The sequence below is a fragment of the Periplaneta americana genome, chromosome 17 (genome assembly GCF_040183065.1).
Source record: "Periplaneta americana isolate PAMFEO1 chromosome 17, P.americana_PAMFEO1_priV1, whole genome shotgun sequence".
Taxonomy (NCBI): domain Eukaryota; kingdom Metazoa; phylum Arthropoda; class Insecta; order Blattodea; family Blattidae; genus Periplaneta; species Periplaneta americana.
Genome location: NC_091133.1, coordinates 104,724,635 through 104,748,822, shown reverse-complemented (window position 1 = coordinate 104,748,822; position 24,188 = coordinate 104,724,635). Strand labels below are relative to the sequence as shown.

General features: G+C 34.7%; 1 protein-coding gene and 1 long non-coding RNA gene across 2 annotated transcripts in view; one reads left to right on the top strand and one right to left on the bottom strand.

The window, feature by feature from the left end:
- LOC138693139 (uncharacterized) overlaps positions 1 to 24,188 on the bottom strand; it is a 399,597-nt gene that overhangs the window by 297,732 nt on the left and 77,677 nt on the right. The gene's annotated exons all lie outside the window — the stretch shown is intronic.
- Positions 218 to 23,148, top strand: LOC138693039 (amine oxidase [flavin-containing] B-like). The gene is made up of 9 exons (XM_069816579.1): positions 218 to 374; positions 5,751 to 6,001; positions 7,786 to 7,988; positions 13,116 to 13,318; positions 13,421 to 13,548; positions 14,001 to 14,121; positions 17,970 to 18,178; positions 19,002 to 19,214; positions 22,344 to 23,148. Exons 1-9 carry the CDS (start codon positions 329 to 331, stop codon positions 22,533 to 22,535), a joined length of 1,566 nt encoding a protein of 521 aa, XP_069672680.1. The 5' UTR covers positions 218 to 328; the 3' UTR covers positions 22,536 to 23,148.

Here is a 24,188-nt window from a genome sequence, read left to right as displayed (position 1 = left end):
GTTTTGTATGCAAATAAATTCATTTTAAATAAGACACATTGAAAGAACTACAGATAATGGTTATTTATCAGTTCGATTGTACATTGACACAAATTACGTACTGGTTCCCTGCGTGGGGTCGTAAATGCAACAAGACAAGGCAATTTTCTTGTCTGACTTGCAGATTTTGACACGTGACTCGCGGCGCGGCGATTCCGTTTTATCTGAATTGTCGTCTATGATACTGAAGAGACAGCGCTAATATTAAATAACACTTCTGGTTATCTCTGCTTCAATACACAGTTGCCCTATATAAAAACAGACTTACACCAGACAACAGCGTTTTATCATGTCTAACAAGGACACTGTGATAGTGGTGGGAGCTGGTCTCAGCGGTAAGTACTAGTGGAAATGGCCTGCATCGGTCTGTATCACATGCAGTACATGTTCACGGTTAGTTTAAAGAGTCTTACTTCTTCTAGCAGCGAGTGAATTTATCCAAAGTGGGCCCAAATCAATAGCACGCGTGATATTTTTGTTCAGACTAGTGGTTCTCAAATTTTTGCATCACGAAGTCCTGATGTATGTATGTATGTATGTATGTATGTATGTATGTATGTATGTATGTATGTATGTATGTATGTATGTATGTATGTATGTATGTTTTTATTGAACAACATGCTCCATTACAGAGTAATACTACATGTTTTAGATTTTCCGTTTCCTGCGATAAATATACATTTGGATACATTGATATTACCTAAGGAAGATAGAGAATTAATACAAATACATATATATGGCTTAACCTAAATAAAAATAAATGAAAGTATATATACATGATTGGAATATATTGCTATTGGTTTTTTTTTTTTTAACAAATTGATAATTGTATAAAAGTTGAATGATAAATGTGTGTATCCTAGTTATAAATGCATTGCTACAATTGTTCAAAATCTATTGAATTGATGAAGACAATGAATGGTTGAAGATGAAATTTTATAAGTTGATATTTGTTAGGTGGCCAACTTGCTGTCTTCGGGATGCTGTTTCTTAGAATTCCCCTTTGTTTTCTTAATATTGTGCAATCATACAGCAAGTGATCTATAGTCTGACCTCCACTATTACACGGACATGATGTATGTATGTATGTATGTATGTATGTATGTATGTATGTATGTATGTATGTATGTATGTATATATGTATGTGTGTGTATGTATGTGTGTATGTATGTATGTGTGTATGTATGTATGTGTGTGTATGTATGTATGTGTATTTTTTTAATACTGTATGCTCCGTTACATCGTAACACTGCATACAATTCTTTAACTACTTTAAACTCTTTGAATTACAATTAGAATTCGAATGAACTATTTCGATTACGATTATCATTACAATTCCTTTAGTTATAATAAAAACCAATAATGTCATGTTGCCTTAAAGTTTGTCAAAGTCGATTCCGGTAACAAATTTTAGAAATTCTTTCAAGTAGACCTTGACGAGATCGCACTGGCCTCCTTTTAGTCTAATGCTTGTATGTATGTATGTATGTATGTATGTATGTATGTATGTATGTATGTATGTATGTATGTATGTATGTATGTATGTATGTATGTATGTATGTATGTATGTATGTATGTATGTATGTATGTATGTATGTATGTATGTATGTATGTATGTATGTATGTATGTATGTATGTATGTATTTATTTATTTATTTATTTACACTGCAAGTTGGCAAGCACCCGGTGGCAGTGGTATAAACACAATACAAACAATACACAATAAAATTACAATACACAATACAATTATATACACAATACAATAAGAATATACAACACAATTTAACACAAAAATTACAATTAATAATAAAACATAAAATAACCTAATTTTACAATACAACCTACATATGTATAGACCCTACATAAGTTTCAATAGTCTTTCACTTTACTCTCATCTCACTCACTGTAGTGGCACTATGACGCATTTCATTGACACTTTAGGATAGATTTCACTGACACTCTATAACGCATTTCACTGACACAATAGAACACATTTCATTGACGCTATAAATTATCACTGATCGGAACTATTCACTGCACTGTGAAACCATAACTTCACTGACTCACCTCGCTTCACGGATACAACAGTTCAAATAAGACAAATAATTACACCCTTATGCATACTTATAAACAGAACTACATTTAAGCTAAACATTTCTAGTCTCTGACCCTCTTACATGCTATTTTTAAATAATTTACAATTCAAACGGAGGGAGTAACTCGTCAGGCTAAATAAATACATGTCACCTTAAAAAATTAAATGTTAAATGTCACCTTAATTTTAATTTGCACTTTAAACACAACTTTTTAAGTTATTCTTGAATCTCCTTAAGGAAGGACAGCCCTCAAAGGTCGCTGCAGGTAGGTCAATCATTTATAGTTCTATTTAAAAATGAGAATTTACCTACATCCGTTTTCTGTTTCCTACATTTGATTTTAAAATCATGATCGTTCCTACCATAGTACGTTGGCTTTTCTAACCGAGCCGTTATGTCTACCCATGCTTTCTGACCTAGATGTGCTCTATACAATGATGGTATTCTAGTTTTCCTACGTCTGTTTTCAAAAGTTTCCCATTTAAGTTCTTTTATCGTATCGTTTCCATCTTCTCTTTTGCCTTTAACAATTTTAGCTGCCCTATATGATGATGAATAAGAACAATGAATGGCGGAACCCAATACAAAATTTGCGCTATTGAGTTCTATTGTAAATTATTTATATTGTTCTATTTTTTGCTTGGTTATTTGACGACGCTGTATCAACTACTCGGTTCTTTAGCGTCGATGAAACTGCTAATAGTGAGATGGTATTTGACGAGATGAAGCCGAGGATACGCCATAAATTATCTGACATTTGTCTCGTGGTCGGAGAAAACCTCGACAAAAACTCAACCAGGTAATCAGCCCAAACTTGAATCGAACCCACACTCGAGTGCAATCCCTGATCAGCAGGCAAACGCGCTACCATCTGCGCTACGCCGGTAGCTTCTTGTTCTATTCATTGTAGGTAAAATTATTAACTTTTATGTAAATAATTGATAAATTTATATAAATAATAAGTAAAGTTAGAATTTATACAACAATTATATTACCGGTTGTTCTACATGGTTGTGAAACTTGGACTCTCACTTTGAGAGAGGAACAGAGGTTAAGGGTGTTTGAGAATAAGGTGCTTAGGAAAATAGTTTGGACTAAGAGGGATGAAGTTACAGGGGAATGGAGAAAGTTACACAACGCAGAACTGCACGCATTGTATTCTTCACCCGACATAATTAGGAACATTAAATCCAGACGTTTGAAATGGGCAGAGCATGTAGCACGTATAGGCGAATACAGAAATGCATATAGAGTGTTAGTTGGGAGGCTAGAGGGGGAAAAAGACCTTTGGGGAGGCCAAGTCGTAGGTGGAAGGTGGGATATGATGGTAGAGACTGGATTAATCTTGCTCAGGATAGGGATCGATGGCGGGCTTATGTGAGGACGACAATGAACCTCCGGGTTCTCTAAAAGCCGTAAGTAAGTAATAAATAAAAAGTAATATTATACATTAAATTGAAACATGTTTGCGAGCAACTATAATCAAATCTATGGCATCGTCAACGTCTATGGCGAGTCCTTGGCATCAACTCCTTTGATTAGATTACCCCCTTTTGATTTGATTACCTGGTTGGGTTTTTCCGAGGTTTTCCCCAAACCAAAAGGAAAATTCCGGGTAATCTTTTGGCGAATCCTCGGACCTCACCTCATCTCACTACATCTCGCCGAAATATTGTAAAAAATTGCACAAAATTGTAAAAATTGTAGAAAATTACTAAATTGTAAAACTGTAAAAATTTGTAAAAATTGTAATTGTAATATTGTAAAATTTTGATTTGTTCCACATCTTAAAGCTTCATTGCTCATGTAAGATCTATGGAATAAAATGAATGAATGATTGAATGAATGAATGAATGAATGAATGAATATAATTGTGTACCACTACAAAGATGATGATACTATAATAATAATAATAATAATAATAATAATAATAATAATTTAATCATTTACTTTATTCATTATTAACTCGATGGACCCGTATTTTAATATTTTAATTCTATATAATCCTTGCGCTCGGATAGAATATCCAGTTTGTGAATCAATGTACAGTGTGCTGTAAAGAAATGTTAAATTAATTTTGATGTAGTTTAAAGAAGCAGCTAAAATAGGAAGCATGACTCAGTTACTACCAAGGAAAATCAGAGAATCAGACATATAAGTATCTATATCACACTGCCATTAAATATATGAAAAAGACCCACATTACTTTATTAATAACTATAAAAGTATTTCATTTTCAATAACAGTATTGTTACCTTACGTAAGTTGTATAGTTTTCAGTAATATATATATATATATATATATATATATATATATATATATATATATATATATATATAGCTGTTACTCAGTAAATTATAGAAATGAATGTCTAATATAAAATATTCTTTCTCTGCATCTACTTACTTAAAGTCCCAAAGGTTTCACTTTCATGTCATCAGTATACCATTATGTGTTGCATTAACTATAATAATATTTCATTTTAATGATAATAATGTCATCAAACATTCTTAAGTTTCGTAGTTCTTAACATCCAATACACAGCTGTACTCGGAAAACTACCAGACCAGAGAATCAGACCTGTAAATTATTTTTTATAAAAATTACACAAATGTAGATCGACATATTGACATTATGATGTGAAAGAATTTGAGCCATCTGAACTCTATGTCAGCAATCCTGTAGGTCATGACCTTCGCGTAATAGTCTATTGTTTGTTGTAGTGTGTGCTTCGTTTTATTCTGGAATGCAATTAATTAGTTCTCAAAACTGACGAAAGATGGATTTTGGAAAATAAGAAAAAATGATGTAGGAAAATTGACATTTCACTGAAAACTACTATTTTTCTGAAAAACTTTGGGTTCCAAGCTTCAAAATGGGGGGTCATTTATTAAAATCCGTTCAGCCGTTTTCCCGTAATTTCCATTACCAGTTCAAATTATATATACTGTATATAGATTCCTAGATATTTGACTCTAGTAGAAATTGTTGGACTTTGACATTCACAATTTGGAGAAAATACTACACTAGTATTGCTGCTGCTACCACCACCACCACCACCACCACCACCACCACCACCACCACCACCACCACTACCATTACACCACCACCATTACCACTACTACTACTACTACCGCCATCACTACACCACCACCACTACCACCACTACACCACCACCACTACCACCACTACACCACCACCGCGATCACTATGCTACTACACCACCACTACATCATTAGTAAAGTAGCCACGTTCAATTAGTAGGCTAGCGGTGTCAAAGAGGACGGAAGCTTTGTAGTTTCAATAATTTTAATTATGTCGCGCTGTCCATTGTCGTCAAGTCTTTTGAAGGCCGCTCCAATACTCCACGCAAAGTGTATATATAAACCAGAGTTGCAAATTTTAGCAGTGTGTCTCGTTCCATATTATATTAACATATAGCAGTAATAAACAAGACGTGACAACGTCGCATTTTCATTTTATTATCGGTGCATGCAATAAAGACCTACAAATCTTAAAAGGAATGCCGCTGCCTAATAATTAAACGAGGCTACTATACTACTGCCGCTGCTGCTACTGCTACTACTACTAATAACCATCATCATTTTATTACAGGTCTCAGTGCCGCGAAATTGCTTCATGAGCGCGGGGTGGACGTGGTAGTGTTGGAAGCAAATGACAGAGTGGGTGGTAGGACTTTGACAGTAACGCCATCAGTAAAAGATGGAGAACCACCATTCGGTTGGATTGATCTTGGAGCTTCCTATGTTGGACCCACTCAGAATCATGTGCTACGATTGGCAAAAGAATTTGGCTGCAAAACATACGCCTGCCGTGAGGACCTCAAATCTATACATTACAGCCAGGTAACATGAATGAACACAGTAATTCTAAATATGAAATTGAAAATCTTGTTTGAAGTTGTGTAACACCACAGTCTAATATATAGTCACGAAGCTCAATACGTAGTAAATATGCATTCATAGACAGTTGCTAACCACTAGGATCGCTGCTATCGCCCCATTACAGACAATGCGAAATAATACCGGCACAGTCTATTGTTCCTAGTACCCTCACAACTCAAGCTTCGTGACTGTATATATTAGACCAGGCATGTCAAAACCCTGCACAATGTGCACTGGTCTCTGTGCAACGTGCAGTTCCTATTCCCCTACCTGGAGGGAGCGAATCGACTTGGAGGGGAACGCGACAGGGCTGTACAGTACCTATAGTAGCAGATCAGCTTTTGTTTCAGTAACACAGATCAGTACGGGTGATCATTGAGCTGTGATTGTGAATGCGTTATGGAAAATAAACGAAGAAGAGAAATCACGAAACATATAACATAACTGTTATGATGTTTTCCTCAGCCAATAGTAATTATTTTAAAATGAAAGGCTGTCATCATATCATGTGGACCTAATAGTGATATGAGAATTTAAATCATATTAGTAAAGTTCTCAAAATATGATATTCGCCTGCTCTTATTTCTTAATTAGTACTCTCACGGCAAGACAAACATGAAAATGATGTTGTTTTGGAGTCTGTACTAACACAGCCATCAATGGTTACACAATTTACAACTTTTATTTGATAAGCTGATAAGTGATGAGAATATAGTGAGGAATACATGTGAGGCTCTTGAGGTTGTAAGGGAAGGAAGAAAGCAACTATTTGTAAGGCGGAAAATTTTTCTGGAAAAATAATACATAATGGCGAATTTTCCACCTCACGTTAATATATTATATTAATATACTTACGTTAATAAATCATTAAACCTGACATATAGAAAATGTCCTCGCTTCACAGCTTGTGAAGTACTCTTTTACCTCAATTCAGTAACGCTCCCAACTTGCTAATACTTGCTTTTAACGTTTTCCAAATAAACTATATATAAATTTAAATTCAAGCTTCATTTATCCAATTTATTAATAATAATGTGAATTTATATTAATATACAGCAAGGAAATGATTCCAGTGTAAAAGCCTCACAATGTCCTATTGGATGTAATTGGGAGTAAAAGGTCCCACTAATGCTTGAGGAACAATGAAAGAGTATTACTTTGAAATAATCAGTACCTACGACGTAAAATGAAATACTGTTTTCGTTTTTTATGTTGTTTCGAAATTATTGCAATATTTATATTTTCTTCAAACACTGTATACAAATCATGTAAATAAATGATTCTTTACAAACGACTGCATTATGAATTGTAACTGAGTTTGTGTTTTGTGTTACAATTATTGTCAAATATAGACACTGACAATAATTGTGGTTTTCCTTCTGCTAAGTATGTTTATAATGTCCAAATGTCAATTTAATTGAACACTAGAAGTGCAGAATAGATTCTTGTACAGCCCTCCCGCTAAGAACTGGTAAGAGCAACACGTGAATGACGCAATCTGCACAGACCGGCGTTCCGCGCACATACACTGCACTTTCAGTGTCTGATTTTTGACATGCCTGTACTAGACTGTGGTAACACTGAGATGGAAATAATAGGCCTAGCGTATAGCTGATCTGACAAATCTTAAACTAAGAGTTTCCTTTTCACTCTACAACTAGTTGTTATACATGTAAAATTACACATGTAGCTCAATTTATTGCAAAAATTTTAAAGGTTGTTCAATGACTTAATTTTTTTTTTAGGGAAGAAGAAATCTATATACATCTAATTGGCCGAGTTTTTGGTGGAGCAACCCCTTAGCTGCATGGGATCTGCGTTCAGTTGTGCGCAAAATAGATAACATGGCTCATCAAGTGCCAGTAGATCGCCCGTGGCAAGCTCCTCATGCCGTAGAATGGGATCAGATCACTCTTAAGGACTTCATAAAGAGAGAATGTTGGACTAGGTAAATATGTACTCTACTGCTGTAGATTCTATCCCGCGCCGTAGCTGCGTGGTTTAGGGCGAAATATCTTCGACTAACAACAGCACGGAATGTGCGCTAGTTCCACTCCTCATGAAAAATAGCGTACTGTATTTGAACTTCGGGTATTTAATGGAAAACAATTAGATGAAACAATATATTTAAATACCAATTTTAGTTACTAATTCAAGTGAAGAATGGTATAGGAATACCAAGTTCAATTCAGGATATGGATTCTCGAATAATTTCCAACTAGAATGTACGCGTCAACATGGAAGTTGTGAAGAGTAAAATGAGAGGAGGAAGTACAGAATCTTCCGTTAGGGACGCGACTGGATTCGAGTTGCCGGTGAATGGGAGCCACGCTGTAACATGCAAAGGCCATGCGGGGCTCAGTCGCGTTCCTAACGAAAAACCCTGTACTGTAATAGTAATTTGATGCCAGAGACACAATTACAAATGATTGCTGGATAATTTACACGAAAAAAACAATTGTGTAATCAATGCTTTGTTCTTTCGCATATAGTAAAACGTCAGGTGCATGATTAATCCACTTGAGCTCCCGGTAGATCTAACGAGGGAATAGTTGAGTCCTTACAGTCAGATTAGAGAAAAATATAAAAAAAGTTTCCACCTTATGACTATAGTTACTTTCACAACTTCTCAGTAGGGCCGTGACATCGGTATATTTGTATTACTCCCCATTTCAGTTTGGTTGATAGGCTTTCCCCTCTACTCAACACTCTCTACCGTCAGTGAAGGGGAAGGTGCTACAGTCCGTCGTAAAAACGTTCGACTAATTGACTTACAACACAAAGTGTCAAAATCTATATTTCGAAAGTCTATACCAAGAAATAAATTCTGTTTTTATTACTGTCTATATCAATAATTTGCATATTAAAATATTTAATGAGTTCAATACACGACAGTTACTTGTAACGTAAGAAGAAATAAATATTAAAACAGGCGTACAACTGACATATTAAATTTAAGTATTTCGATCTTAATAAACATAGGTCTACTGAACCAGTAGTAATGCGTTTCTACGTTCAGCTACACAAATTATAGTACTATGCAGTGAATTTAAGTGGAATTATGAATAATAATATTATAATACAAAGCCTGTATTATGACATGCATTATAATAAAATTAGAACTAGAAATATTTTTATAGACTTTCATAATCTGTTTTGTGCGGAAATCAAGAATTAATTTAAATTAACATACCTCGAGAATTTTGGTAGGTTGTTATCACTATTATCTTCATCACCGTTCACCGCAGGTAATATTTTGTCTACAGTTGGCAGTCTTGACGAAAAAAGAATTGGTGAACTTTAGATCTTATTGCTGATTTTGTGAATTCGTCGTATTTTTCTAATAGTGGAACAGTTTTGCGAAATTTCACCGGACTCTTTAATTTATTGTCATTCATCTTCGCCTCTCTTCTGATGCGATAAACACTTGCTTTCCCCACTCCCGTCAGTTTCCCCGTCATCTCAGCCACCTTTTCTAAACTGTAAGTTGGGTTTTTAGCACATAACGTTTGAAATAAATTCAACACACATCTCTTCTGACCACTTCGCATTGGTTTACCTTTTTTATGTTTTATAACACTGCTGGAAGCCATAATGTTCGTTATATAATTTACAAACTACGATAAAATACGGTCCTAAGCCTAAATAAAAGAACTACGAGGGGGATCCAGGAAATAACGACCGTTCGCGCAGCTGACTCCCCTTCCTTGTTTGAAGGTCAACTGGCTTCCTTAACATGTGTTCTCATAATGTTGTGAGTACTGGTTGCAACAAGTCACCATTGTGCATTTTGTGTTACTTCAAAATGAACGACGTGATTGATAATCCCACCGACTGTGAGGTGAGGAGTGTGATTCGATTTTTGAATGCCCGACATTTGAAACCTGCAGAAATTTACCGGCAATTAAAAGAAGTGTATGGTGATACTGTAATGAATGAAAGAAATGTGAGAAAATGTGCGAAATGTTCAACAATGGGCGAACAAATGTCCACGATGAAACTCGACCCGGACGCCCATCACTCATCACAGAAGACCTGATCATCCGCCCTATAGTCCAGACCTTGCTCCTAGCGATTTTCACCTTTTCACTAAGCTGAAAGACTTTCTGGGTGGTACTCGTTTTGGAAGTGATGAAGAGTTGAAGAAGACAGTGAACACCTGGCTTAATGAACTGGCGGCAGAGGAGTATAACACGGGAATTCTAAAGCTAGTGAACAGATACGACAAATGTTTAAATGTAGGTGGTGATTATGTAGAGAAGTAAAGGTAGCTTCAGTTATGTAACAGGCTTTGTTTTTTCAAATAAATATTTTTTTTAATTATTACAAAAAAACGGTCGTTATTTCCTGGATCCCCCTCGTATGTACTTATATAAGAAATTAACACTACACAATGTACACTATTTCCTATACCAATATTCACAAAACACTACGAAGTAAGCTGTAAGGACGAAACAAATCTCAAACCACTCAGGGCAAAAGATAAATGTTTTCTCCACCGCTAGTTGCTACACTGCGACATACACACTGGGACAATCTGCACTGTGTCGCTCCCCAACATTCAAACCAACATTCGTTAATTTTATTAGTAGCCAGTTGAAAATATTATAACAATGACACTAAAATATACTGAAACAAGTCATTGTCAAACATCTGCATGGCTGCATTTTATATCCCCTAGTGTACTTCATTAAATATTTTATTTTGTTCTGTGTACAGCGTAGGGGGTGCAGATATAAGAAGTAACAGTTACTGCTCGGTCGCTAACGGTATCTGGGGAATAGGGAGGGGGAAAAGAATGTCTTCGCTCCCTCTCAACTTGCAAGAAATGCCGTTAGTCGACGTGTTTCAAGTACAGGCAGCGGAAGCGAATTTGACACACGCCTAAGCAAGCACGTTCCGTGTTTTGTATACGATTATTGCGTATTATAAAATCAAGACAATACAATTATTGTAGGCTATAATAAGAGTTAATATCGGAAAGGTCTAAAATGCTGGTGAGGTTGAGAATAATTGTTGAAAATCATACTTACATTGTCACAAATGTGGTAAATCTTAAGTCTAAAGAGATGTTTTCTTTAATATTTAGAGTTTTGCATTACAGTTTTAGAATGCCGAAAACGTATATGGCGTACAATTTTGCTTTTTCAATATTTAACTGTTACATTAATTTATTTGTCACATCAATTTCGTACCTTACTTTTCTTGCATGTTATTCGCTTAGTTTCGGTTCCTACTGCAATAAACAACAACATTCATTTTCAAAGTTTCAAATGAAAATGACCGCCGAGTGTCGGATAGTATAACCTTGTATGCGGAAAAACTGCGTTCAACATCGGCTGAAACCAAGGGCGCATATGTAAAATATTTCATATTATCAATTTCATTTCTACATCAATTTTATAACAATCGCACTTATAATCTGATAAAATTTTTGCATCATGGATTGAAACAACCGTTTTTTGTATTATGTTAAGGATTTGGGAGAAAAAAGTTCTGAGAAAACTATGGACTTTCCACCAAAATGGTATTACACTTTTTTTTTGTTACATGCAACATAAAAATCTGCAGAGTTATTTAAATTCAATCGTGTATATCTTATATTACTGAACATGGGCTTACAAGCAAACATTCTGATGGAGGCAAATAAAAATGTTAAATTTTTTCCTTCCACCGTGTTAACAATGTCAAAAGAAGTGCTTATAAGTACATTATGCAACGAGCCTATAATGGTAGTAATTAAGACGCGAGTATGTTTATGAAACGAGCACAAGCGAGTTTCATAATTGTCATACGAGCGTCTTAATTACCATTATAGGCAAGTTTCATACGACTTTTTATGCTCGACCATATTTCTAACTTGAAATTATTCATAAGTATTCATGTTATTCTTATCTGACTGGTGAGCGGAACTGACCTTGTGCAATATATCGTAAATTGTGAGATGTGCGCAGACGCGAAAGTATTGCCTTTTTCCGAGAAACAAATGTCATTGACCTTGATATAATCTAGAGTAAAATAAACATTAACCTTGATATAGGCCTAACCTTGAAATTGATTTATACATTGAAAAACGAGATGACAAATTGAATTTATTTGAATATTATTTACAATTAACGCTAATTATTATAGTAACAGAACATAACCTTCTGCGACAGTATTGGATTTCCAGCCTCCGTGACGTTTCGCTAGTTGTCTTTCGATTGCATATCCGAGAATAATCGATACTTGCGCTTTCATATTGCTACAATGGTGTTGTCTGATTGGTGGAACACCGTAACTTTAATGAATATGTGTACTTTAATGAGGTCCATTAAAGGGCTGCTACCAGGTGTATAATTACTACATTTCGGCATGGTCGAGCATAAACAAATTTTGGCCAATTGACCGCTATTATAACACCATTCAAGAAGTGATTTTCCCTGAGGCCGTTTACAGAAAAAAAGCGCAATTGCAGGAAAACATTTATTGAAATAGATACAGCAGTTATTGCGATATTTGTCAACATATTCCCCACTGGAATTGAGACATTTGTCATAACATGGGATCGATTTTTATATCCTTGTGTCGTAGAAGTCAGCCGCCTGGGATCGGAACCAGCGTAGGACAGCCGTCTGCACCTCTCTGTCGATCACATGGTATGACAAATGTATCAGTTCCGGTGGGGAATATGTTGAAAAATAGCTCAACAATTGCTGTGTCTGTTCCAATAAATTTTTCCAATGAAATTGTGTTTTCTTTCTGTTAACGGCCCCTGGCGAACTAATTTTTTACGGCCCTCGTAATTGCGGTCAAGTGGCCAAAATTTGCATAAGCACTTCTTTTGACATTATTAACATGGTGAAAGAAAAAAATTTAACGTTTTTATCTGCTACCATCAGAATGTTTGCTTAGATTTAATCTTATGAAACAATGCTCTCTCTCCTGGTATGTTTACTTTTTTTTATAAGGTAAATTTTCATTATTTATCTTAAAGTCTTAACATACAGAGTTCTTTATACTCAATTTTACTAATAGAATATAATCTATTTCCGCGTTATTCTGCCAGTTCATTTGTTGTCTTTTTTTTAAACAGTGATGCAAGGGAATTCCTTGATGCCATGAGTGCTGCTCTCAATGCTACAAATTCTCACGAGATGTCGCTACTCTTCTTTTTGTGGTATATGCACCAAGGACAAGGTGTGGATCGAATTTGGCAAGTTAGAAATGGAGGACAGGAACGCAGGCTTGTCGGTGGTTCTCAGCAGCTCAGCATCAAAATGGCCCAGCTACTTGGAGGTACGTATTGCTTACAAATACTGAATTCAGTCATTTCGTAGTAGTTTACTTTATAAAGTGTAAAATTATATGATATATTGAATCGATACTTTCACTTTTCAGAGAGAGTTCATCTGAGCCACCCTGTTGTACAAATTAGGTATTCGGGTGACGGTGTGATGGTCAAGACCCTGGATGGAACTATATTCAATGGTTCACACGTTATTTTGGCTAACCCTCCTCCGACACACGTAAGTAATGACTAGGGATGGAAGTTCATACTAATGTCGTGCATTTCAAGCGTTATGTTCGGTTCAATTTGTCGGGTCTAGAGCATTTCGTAACCGGAAATTTCGTCACCGTTATAGTTTGTCACTTTTTTTCATTAGTTTTTTGTCATCAAATATTTTTTGTCATCATGTCTTTTGTCACTGAGGAGATTTTGTCACCAAAGATATTTCGTCGTCATATACATTTTGTCATCATTTTTTTGGACACTGAGGAGATTTCGTCACCAAAATAATACAGAAACTTATAGACTGCTTTTATCATGAGTCCAAAACCATCACTGTACGCCTATAATTATTTTAATGCTCTGTATTAACATGGATTTTGAAGTTACATAAATTCATACTGTTTTTATGGCGTTTCAGCCAAAATTTCCACTGAAGTTGTGACCTTTAACGGTGTTCTATTTTTACAGCTCAAGATTCACTTCGACCCTCCATTACCCACATTACGTCACGGACTCATACAGCGAAATTCCATGGGACTCGTTATTAAATGTATTGTGTTCTTCAAGCGGGATTTCTGGGCAAAGAAAGGTAAAGCAAAGTATATAATGTAACACAATGTTTAATTACGAGTAAAATAACAATGTAAATCTATTTTAATGTTATTTGAAAATGTTATCTAAAAAATAAATTTCTCGAAGATAGTTTAGAGTAAAAGAGTAAGGCAATTTATCTGAAGTCATTTATTTCTATTACTTGCGAATGTTACACAGCTTAGTAAACTGACACGTAGAAATCTTGCTTTTTTCTTTTTAAACAAAGAAGAAATAAACAGGTGATGATAAAACCATATTTCTGTAAATCCTTAGCGATATTTTACTTACAAATGACTTTCAAGGAACCTGGAGGGTCCACACCTGTGGAGTAACGGTCAGCGCGTCTGGCTGCGAAACCAGGTGGCCCGGGTTCGAATCCCGGTCGGGGCAAGTTACCTGGTTGAGGTTTTTTCCGGGGTTTTCCCTCAGCCCAACACGAGCAAATGCTGGGTAACTTTCGGTGCTGGACCCTGGACTCATTTCACCGGCATTATCACCTTCATATCATTCAGACGCTAAATAACCTAGATGTTGATACAGCGTCGTAAAATAACCCAATAAAAAAAAGAACCCGGAGGTTCATTGCCGCCCTCACATAAGCCCGGCATCGGTCACTATTCTGAGTAAGATTAATCCAGTCTCTATCATCATATCCCACCTCCCTCAAATCCATTTTAATATTATCCTCCCATCTACACCTTAGCCTCCCCAAAAGTAATACAATTTTCAATTTTAACATTGTATTACAACTTGCTTATCGGATAAATCATACAACATGAAACTCCCCAAAAGTATTTTCCCCTCAGGTCTTCAAACTAACACTCTATATGCATTCCTAGATTCACCAATACGTGTTACATGTCCTGCTCATCTCAAACGTCTGTATTTAATGTTCCTAATTACGTTAGGTGAAGAATACAATATATGCAATTCTGTGTTGTGTTGTGTTGTGTTGTGTAACTTCCTCCTGTAACTTCATCCCTTTCAGCCCCAAATATTTTCCTAAGCACCTTATTCTCGAACACTCTTAATCTCTGTTCCTCTCTCAAAGTGAGAGTCTAAGTTTCACAACCATACAGAACAACCAACCGGTAATACAAATGTTTTATAAATTCTGACTTTCATCTTTTTCGAGAGCAGACTGGATGATAAAAGCTTCTGAACTGAATAATAAAAGGCATTTCCCATATTTATTCTGCGTTTAATTTCCTCCCGAGTGTCATTTATATTTGTTACTGTTATTGCAAGGTACTTGAATTTTTTCACTTTTTCAAATAATAAATTTCCAGTTTTTATATTCTCAGTTGGTATTATGTTCAGGTCACAAGACAATCTAGGCCTATACTTTATTTTTTCTGGGTTTACTTTCTTACTTGCTGCAAGTAAAATTTCCGTGTTTTCCCTAATAGTTTGTGCGTTTTATCCTAATACTAGCTGAAAGCATCCGGCATTGCCCGGGTTGTCTTTTTGCTTCTTTTTTTTTTAATTAAATTGTTTGTTAGATGTTTTGGAAATAACAGAAACTCAACTATAAACAACTAAAACGAACTATCTTACTAAGCTTTCCTCGTCCATAAAAATGAATCTTAACATTACGTCACTTACATGAATTAATGAACTTCTTAGCCAAATGCCTGAAAGGATTAACTCAATTTAAAACAACTGTAGATCAGTCAGCGAATGAAAACATTTCATCACGTGCCTTACGTTCAATTGTTTTTTTTTTTAATTTTGTGTGTATGTATATAAATGTATATACTCGTATATACATATTTATTTATTTATTTATTCTGGCGTAGTTAAGGCCATCATGTCTTCCCTTCCACATCACCAGAAATACAAATAAAATAATAGAAAAATCAAACTATAAATAAAGTAAAACCAAACAAAAATATATACGAGCTACAGTCATACAAACTTTAAATGAATTTGTATTGTCTTGAAGTTCAGCAAAACAAAAACATACTCCTCGGTCACTCATTACGAGTGACTACGCAGCCGGGATCCGATGGGATGATCGCCGTCTTGAATCAGTAAGTGATTACTTACGCATGAGTGTTGGACATTGTGCCACTGTCACATATTCTGTGACACAGTACATGAGGGTAGGCCACCAAAGGGAAAACTGAAAGGTAGGACTTGAACTGAGAGGATTCGATCCGGTATCGAAACTGAAATCCGGTGTGGCTTAGTGATAAAGCGCCAGCACGTAGAGCTGAAAACCCTGGTTCGAGTCCCGGTGCCGGAGAGAATTTTTCTCTGTTCTATCCATTCTTCAACTTATTGTATGTTAAAAATCGTCAGATTCCCATGGCCCACCCTGTATTATATAAATTCTGTTTTAACATCACTAGAAAAAAAACTAAGAAGTATGCAAATGTGATAGAATTTTATGTTGTTAGATTTGTTGAATCCTGTGTTAGGCAATACATCTATGCTAATAATAAATCTGTAGCAGAAATATTTCTGGTAATTTTCGATTTTCCAAAAATAATTGGTCCTAACATATATAATTAACCACCCTGAAACCGAAAATCGCTTTTCTGAAATTTTTGATTGCATGTCTGTCTGTCTGTATGTTTGTTACCTTTTCACACGATAATGGCTGAACGGATTTCGATGAAAATTGGAATATAAATTAAGTACGTTATAACTTAGATTTTAGGCTATATAGCATTCAAAATACATTATTTAAAAGGGGGGTTATAAGGGGGCCTGAATTAAATAAATCGAAATATCTCGCTTATTATTGATTTTTTGTGAAAAATGTTACACAACAAAAGTTTCTTTAAAAATAATTTGCGATAAGTTTTATTCCTTGAAAATATTGATAGGACTGATATTTAATGAGATAAATGGGTTTTAAAATTAAAATAACTGCCATCTAAGGCCGTATAATGAAATAAAAAAACAAATGACTTCGTATATAAGGGGCCTTGGACAGCAACAATCGAAAGCTATGAAAGATAGCCTACAGAGAATGTTTCTGTGTTTGTATGAAGTAATATCGGAAGCTAAATTAACCGATTTGTATAATTAATTATTATTTCACCATTGGAAAGTGTAGTTTCTCTAGATGGACATAATGCTTCTAGATGGACATAATGCTATAATGTTATTATACTAACTTCTGATATAATATAATATAATATAATATAATATAATATAATATAATATAATATAATATAATATAATATAATATAACATAATATAATAATTTAATATGCACACAAATAAGTGAAATATAATATAATATAATATAATATAATATAATATAATATAATATAATATAATATAATATAATATAATATGTAATGTAATATTATATAATATAATTTATTTGAAGGGTTCAGAACCATAGTGGGCCAAACGCCATTTACTGAATAAGTAGAAAAGAAGGGTTAAAATTAAGTTATTACCATAATTCAATGGAAACATATAGCAAGTAAACTAAAGTATAGACATTAAATCTAAATGATGTAAATGTTCATTAAACTATGGTTGCATGTAATAAAAATTAAGAAACATGTTAAAGGAATTGTCATTGCACCAAATGAGTGTCTCTGGACCGAAATGATCGCATTTTAATTATTTAAACACAATTTAAATTAAGTAACATATTAAACGATTTATCCTTCTATCAAACACGAATGTTCCCTGGATCAAATGTCCAATTTTAATTATGTAATTACTTTATATTTATTTCTAACGGGTGCAGCGGAGCGCACGGGTACGGCTAGTATTTAATAAATTATTTGAAAATGCTTGAAAAATTAATTATTATTAACAGATAAGGAAACAAATTTTAATACTTAGACTCGTATTGTTTTTGTCTTTCTACAGGTTACAATGGACTTGTTACTTGTGCTGATGGAATCGAAGTAATTGGTTACGTGGGCGACAATTGTAAACCAAACGTAACTGTGTACGGACTCATCTGTTTCGTAAACGGGAAGCAAGCCATCAGACTTCAAGGAATGGACCAGCCCGCCCGCAAGGCCGCTGTATGTCGCACTCTCGCAAACTTCTACGGCAGCGAAGAGGCGCTGTCGGTAAGCCAGTTCACGAATTTTTTTTACGGGTCCCACTGAATCACACCTTCAATCTTCCATCAGACACATAACATTACTTTGGGGCTGAACAGATTTCGTTTAACGACGACCTTGGCAGGCTGATGGGTATCGAGTCACTATTTTGAGGTGTCAGGGTTGCAGTAATATGCCCGTTTTCCATCACACGTGACAAATTCTCACGTTAAATTTATCATCCATGGGGTTAGCGATAAGTTGACAACATATACTGACTCTGCGTTGAGCCTGTTCAGGTGTTAATTCATGAGATAAAACTTCTGTATGATTTTCTAAGCGTTTCAACATGGCGATGTATTATTTTATTCGTATCTTTTGAAGCACCAAGTTCTTCTGACAACTGCGAGTAGACCTGCTTTTTTGTGAATTTTCTTCCACAACTATAGTGTGTTCTCAATATTCCATACCTTAGGTCTTCCAGGGCACTGTAAATCTTTAATGTCTTATTGGAACTATTCTTATGCTACACGCTCACTAACGACACCTTCACTCTTGATTTCACATTTCTTTCGAGCCGCAGCAGCAGCATTACATTCTTGTTTCTAGTAGTGCTTTTGAAGAACTTTACTCTCAGATTTTATCGCTTAAATTTTAAATTTCTTGTGTTAACAATTGACGACTCTCACGTGCTCACAATGCGTAATAGTAACAATACCATACAGTAAATTGCATTGTTCAACTACAGAAAATAATTAAAATCTTTAATTAAAAACTGACTTTACTTATAGATCTAAGACGACCAAATATATTGGTTATATGAACTTTTATAAACCATGTTTTCTTCTAGCCCGTGCATTATGCTGAGAAAATATGGTTAGAAGAATCTTACATCGGAGGATGCTACACGACCTACTTTGCACCGGGTGTTTTTACCAAGTTTGGACCAGCAATAAGAGAACCAATAGCCTCCAAGATTTTTCTTGCTGGCACTGAGACTGCGTTGGAATGGAGTGGATATATGAACGGGGCTATAGAAGCAGGAGAGCGAGCTGCTCGTGAGGTAGGTCTATTATTTATCTTTAGTTTTGTGTTAAATTTTCCAAAAGCTCGATAAGCTACACGATTTCATTTCTAAATCTTTTCCGTACTTCATCTCGCTTTTATGCATTCGTTTTCTCTGGTGTGTCGTGTCACGACACATAATCGTGTGAATTTACGGTTACTTTTAATGCACTGTTTGTCATGATATAACATTATGACGCAACACATAACTAAAGAATTGAGGAGCTGGCGTACAGAAAGCAACATGTCCTTGTTAACAGAGTTTTCAGGAAGAGAGAAAAATTGATAAAGCTTATATACAACAATTTATAACATGTTTTATGTGCTCTTCATACTCTTAAAAAGTAATTGTATATAATGAACATAATACATTAAATATATTCATGGGTACTGTTTGCATTCGGGCTGTTCCATATGAAAACGATCAGTAAAAAACCTCGCATTTTTTAATACCCTAATTTTTTCCCTATTTATACAAGGTGCTGAGGAGAGTGCATTTTCAAAAATATACTATCGAAAGTCAAACGGTTTTCGTATTATTGAGCAACAAATTTAGCGTATTTTATAAAAACAAGCCTCTTTCAGCGCTCAGAACTCTAGAACCGTTTACTGCAGAACGGGAGCTCATTTTGAAGCTGACAGTTGGTAGATTATGATAAAAAGTAATCATTTTTATTGTATACAGAGAGACAGATGATCTGATTTTACTTACTTTTAGGCTTTTTGCCCATTTGTAAAATTGTAAAAAATTTTGAGGAAAAAACCTTGCATTATTAAGAGGGATTCGGCATTGTTTGCTTAGTGGCTCGGCAATAAGTCTCGACGGTATTAAATACATTATTTTCACGCGCCTGGACTTGAACGGTGCAGTATATACCGCACGCACTGGCCGAGAGCTGAAGATAAGCGAGCGTTGGGCATCGTTTTACTCCTATGTTTATGAAAACTTTGATAACGCTAGCCCAGCTATGCGCTACTAGACGAAACATCACGTGTTTATGTCTTCTGACCTTGCTTGCCTCGGTTAGCTCCCGCCTCACAGTCAGCTGGTTAGCTCACGCGCGTACTATTTATTTTCTTTATTTTATATTTTCAATACTTTCTTATCAACGGTGCACCAGTAAAAAAATATGTGTTTATTTCTACTTTCAATGCGGAATCTAACCATATATTTTAAAAATATTTTTTCGTGGGCAAAGGCGTCTTAATGAAGAAAAATCTAAATTTCTCCATTTCCATAAAAAGTAAGGAAAACTGTTTACATGTCAATATAGACTTTAATTTCTCAGCATCAAAATAAACCATGATTTTGATCATTGGGTGAAAGGGTTTCGGAGCCACAACAGTTTAAAGTTTTTAATTTTATGAAAATACGATAAATTTAAATATTTTTAATTTAAACACTATGAAATTCTGATGCCTCAAACTTTGCACAAAGCATTGTATCACAGTTATCTACGTACATAAAAAGTTTCATTGTATTTAGAAATTGTAAGGTCAATTTTCTCTATATTTCGGTCGATTTGAGATGGAATAGCCCATTTATAGTTTGGACAAGTAGCATTTTGATTGTGTTGGTCATGGTACAACAAAATTGAACAACCACAGTAAGAAATAGATATAATCTTGAACACAACAGTACACAACACGGAAAATGTATTTCAGGATGAATTTTCAATGTAGTAGGGTTCTAATCTATCACTAGAAACTAATTGATACATACAGGGTGATGCACGAGGATTTACCGTCCCTTACGGATTTTATTTCCGAAGACATTCTGAGCAAAAAATGTCATATAAACATTTGTCCTAATCTGAATATTTTCAGAGTTAAACTAATTTGAAGTTGTTTGTAAAATATTATTCTTCTAGAGTTTTAAGGGTAAATTAATATTACAGATAAAGAATAAACTATTCAGGAGTATCATTCTTTTAATTAGCTAATGTTCTGAAGCTAGAGATTTGATTTATTTATTTATTTATTCATTTATTTTGCTAATACTTGTAACATAAAATATAATATATACAGAAAACGTTTAGCTCGCCCCTGAAAGAATAGAACTCGTGCTCAGAGGCGGATTCCTGAATTGAAATTAAGCAGTATACAATACAATTTGTCTTATGTCTACTATGCAATTAGAATATATAAATTTAAATTTACAATTTTTCAATTTTTATAAAATCCATACATAACTTTTTAAATTTAATACTAGAGCTATTAGAATTGACAAGATTAGGATATTTAAATATAAATATGTTATATATTCTTGGGCCTAAATTACTACTATGATTAAATACTGTAGCAGTGTTGCATTTTGATTCAAACAATCTTAAAGAATTCATACCTTTTTTTCATAACTATGAGAATACAATTCAAAATTATTTCGAGTTTTATATATGAATTTTATTAATACAATGTAATAAATTTGTCTTATGTTAAGAACATTAAAGTCTAAAAACAATTTTTGAGATGGGAAATCAATAGGTTTATGAAAATATATTTTAATTATTTTCTTCTGTAATAAATAAAGTGGATTAAAATTGGATTTAAATGAGCTACCCCATCCTATAATTCCATACATAATTACCGACTGAAATAAAGTATATTGTGCGTAATAAACTTATTGACAAGTAATTCCTCAATAAAACAAAATAATATATTATTTTACGTAATTTATTACAAAGGTAATTAATGTGTTGGTTCCATTTTAAATGATTGTCGAAAATTATGCCTAAATACTTAACTTCAGAGGACTCCTTAATAATCGGACATTTACACTGTATGAGACAACAATCAGAATTACGTAATTTAATACTTAATATGTAAGATAATAATAAGGTGTATTGTGAATTCCATAGTTGCTTCGTATAGAATTTGTTTTCGATTTTTAACTACAAAATTACATTTTCTTACGTATTTATCACACTGTTGTAAATTCTTTAAGACTGTACATTAAGATGCATAATTAAACTCTAAAGGATAGCACAAAGAGCCAGCACTCTACCGACTGCGCCACCCAGCGACAATAACATGCAAAATGGAGGAAATATGATTAATGGTGTTGCAACAATGAAGTGTTGATAAATTTATTTTATCACTTTCATATGTTTATTTTCTTTATTCTTAGGTACTGCACGCAAAAGGTAAAATACCAAGGAGTGAAATTTGGGTAAAGGAACCAGAATCCACTGAAGTACCAGCGAAACCCATGGATCTAACTTGGCTGGAGACATCTCAGCCTAGCATCCAAACCCTGTTCACAATTACAGTACTTGTGGTGGCAGTGTCCATAGCATATGTACTCAGATCATTACACTGACTTCAGTTCAGCTGGAACATGTACATAGCAGTCCATTCGTTTAATAAAATGCACCTCTATGTGATATAAGTAAGACTCGTCTGTGTAAGAAAAATATAACTTCAAAGAAACAGCAGTCCAATTTCTATCGAATTCTATTTTTGTCTGCATACACCTGTAAAGTAAAGAATGGATTTAAACAAGGACAACTCATTTTTGGAATCGTTTCCTGGCCATTAGAAAAGAAGTAAGAGTTAAATTTATCAGTAAAGTAAGGTAAAATGTGATTTGAACGTGTGTAAATATTGCTATTCTAAGTGAGAAATTTAGTAGAGAGAAAAATTTAAGGCAGTGTTAATAATAAGGATGTTTACTGTTTCACAAATAAGACTTACGTCGCTAAATCCGTTAGAGCATTCTTATAGTTTCTAAACGACAATTATTCTTACGTTTCTTAGGTGAATGTGTCATAGTGTACAAAAACAATTATTGTAAGAACTATGTCTAGACTATGTTTTGAATTGATAATTTCGTTCATTTAAGATTACCGACTTCCTGGCAGAATTAAAAACGTTTTGACTTACGACTTACTTTTAATATATGATTGAAATAAAATTGTTACTTGATATTGTGATATTGTATATGTTTTATTTAATGAAGAGTCGTCGTCGTCGTCGTCGTCGTCGTAGTCATCATCATCATCATCATCATCATCATCATCATCATCATCATCATCATCATCATCACCACCACCATACATATGCACTACAGCTCTGTTCGGGCCTCGACCTCCTTAAGGACTTTCCTCCACGACTCCCTATTCCTTGCCACCATCCACCTCCTCTTGAGCCAAGCTTCCACACATCTTCAATTATTCCATCCATCCAACATAATTTGGGTCTCCCAACACTTCTTCCTTCCGGTTTATACTCCATGACTCGCTTGGGATTTCACTATTATCTATTCTGTATACATGTCCAGCCCAACGCAATCTTGCGACTTTGTATTTATTTATTTAAGCTGGTAGAGATAAGGCCATCAGGCCTTCTTTTCCCCTCTACCAAGGGATTACAACTACAATATTAAGAATACAATAATTACAATTATAATTACAATTAATATTAAATTTACAAATACAATAAATATCAGAGTACTAAAAGATTAACTGATTAATAATACGATGAAAGAGTAATGGAACGGAGAAAAATTCTCTCCGGAGCCGGGATTTGAACTCGGGTTTTCAGCTCTACGTGCTGACGATTTATCCACTAAGCCACACATGGGAATATCATATGTACTTCGGTACATTATAATAATATATATGATACGCGTAAATCACTTCGTGATTTAAGACGGCGCTTATTCCGTCGGATCCCGGCCAACTAGTCACTCATTACGAGTGCACCTCAGCACATGTGTGGACTTCGGTTCTAGGTTCATAGATATCTATGACGTAGTGCAGAGGGCGGCCACTAGAGGGAACTCAAGAGTTGGAATTTAAAACTGAGACGATTCTTCCGACGCCGGGGTGGAATCCGGTGTGGCTTAGTGGATAAAGCGTCAGCACGTAGAGCTGAAAACCCGGGTTCAAATCCCGGCGCCGGAGAGAATTTTTCTCCGTTCCATTACTCTTTCATCGTATGATGACGCAGAATATCTGCATGGAAATATCAT

Excerpts from the sequence above, each read along its gene's own strand:
- LOC138693039 (XM_069816579.1), top strand. The coding sequence starts at position 329 with ATGTCTAACAAGGACACTGTGATAGTGGTGGGAGCTGGTCTCAGCG. Across the intron at positions 13,319-13,420 it reads AATGGCCCAGCTACTTGGAG|AGAGAGTTCATCTGAGCCAC; the intron begins GTACGTATTGCT and ends TTCACTTTTCAG. Across the intron at positions 18,179-19,001 it reads GCAGCGAAGAGGCGCTGTCG|CCCGTGCATTATGCTGAGAA; the intron begins GTAAGCCAGTTC and ends GTTTTCTTCTAG.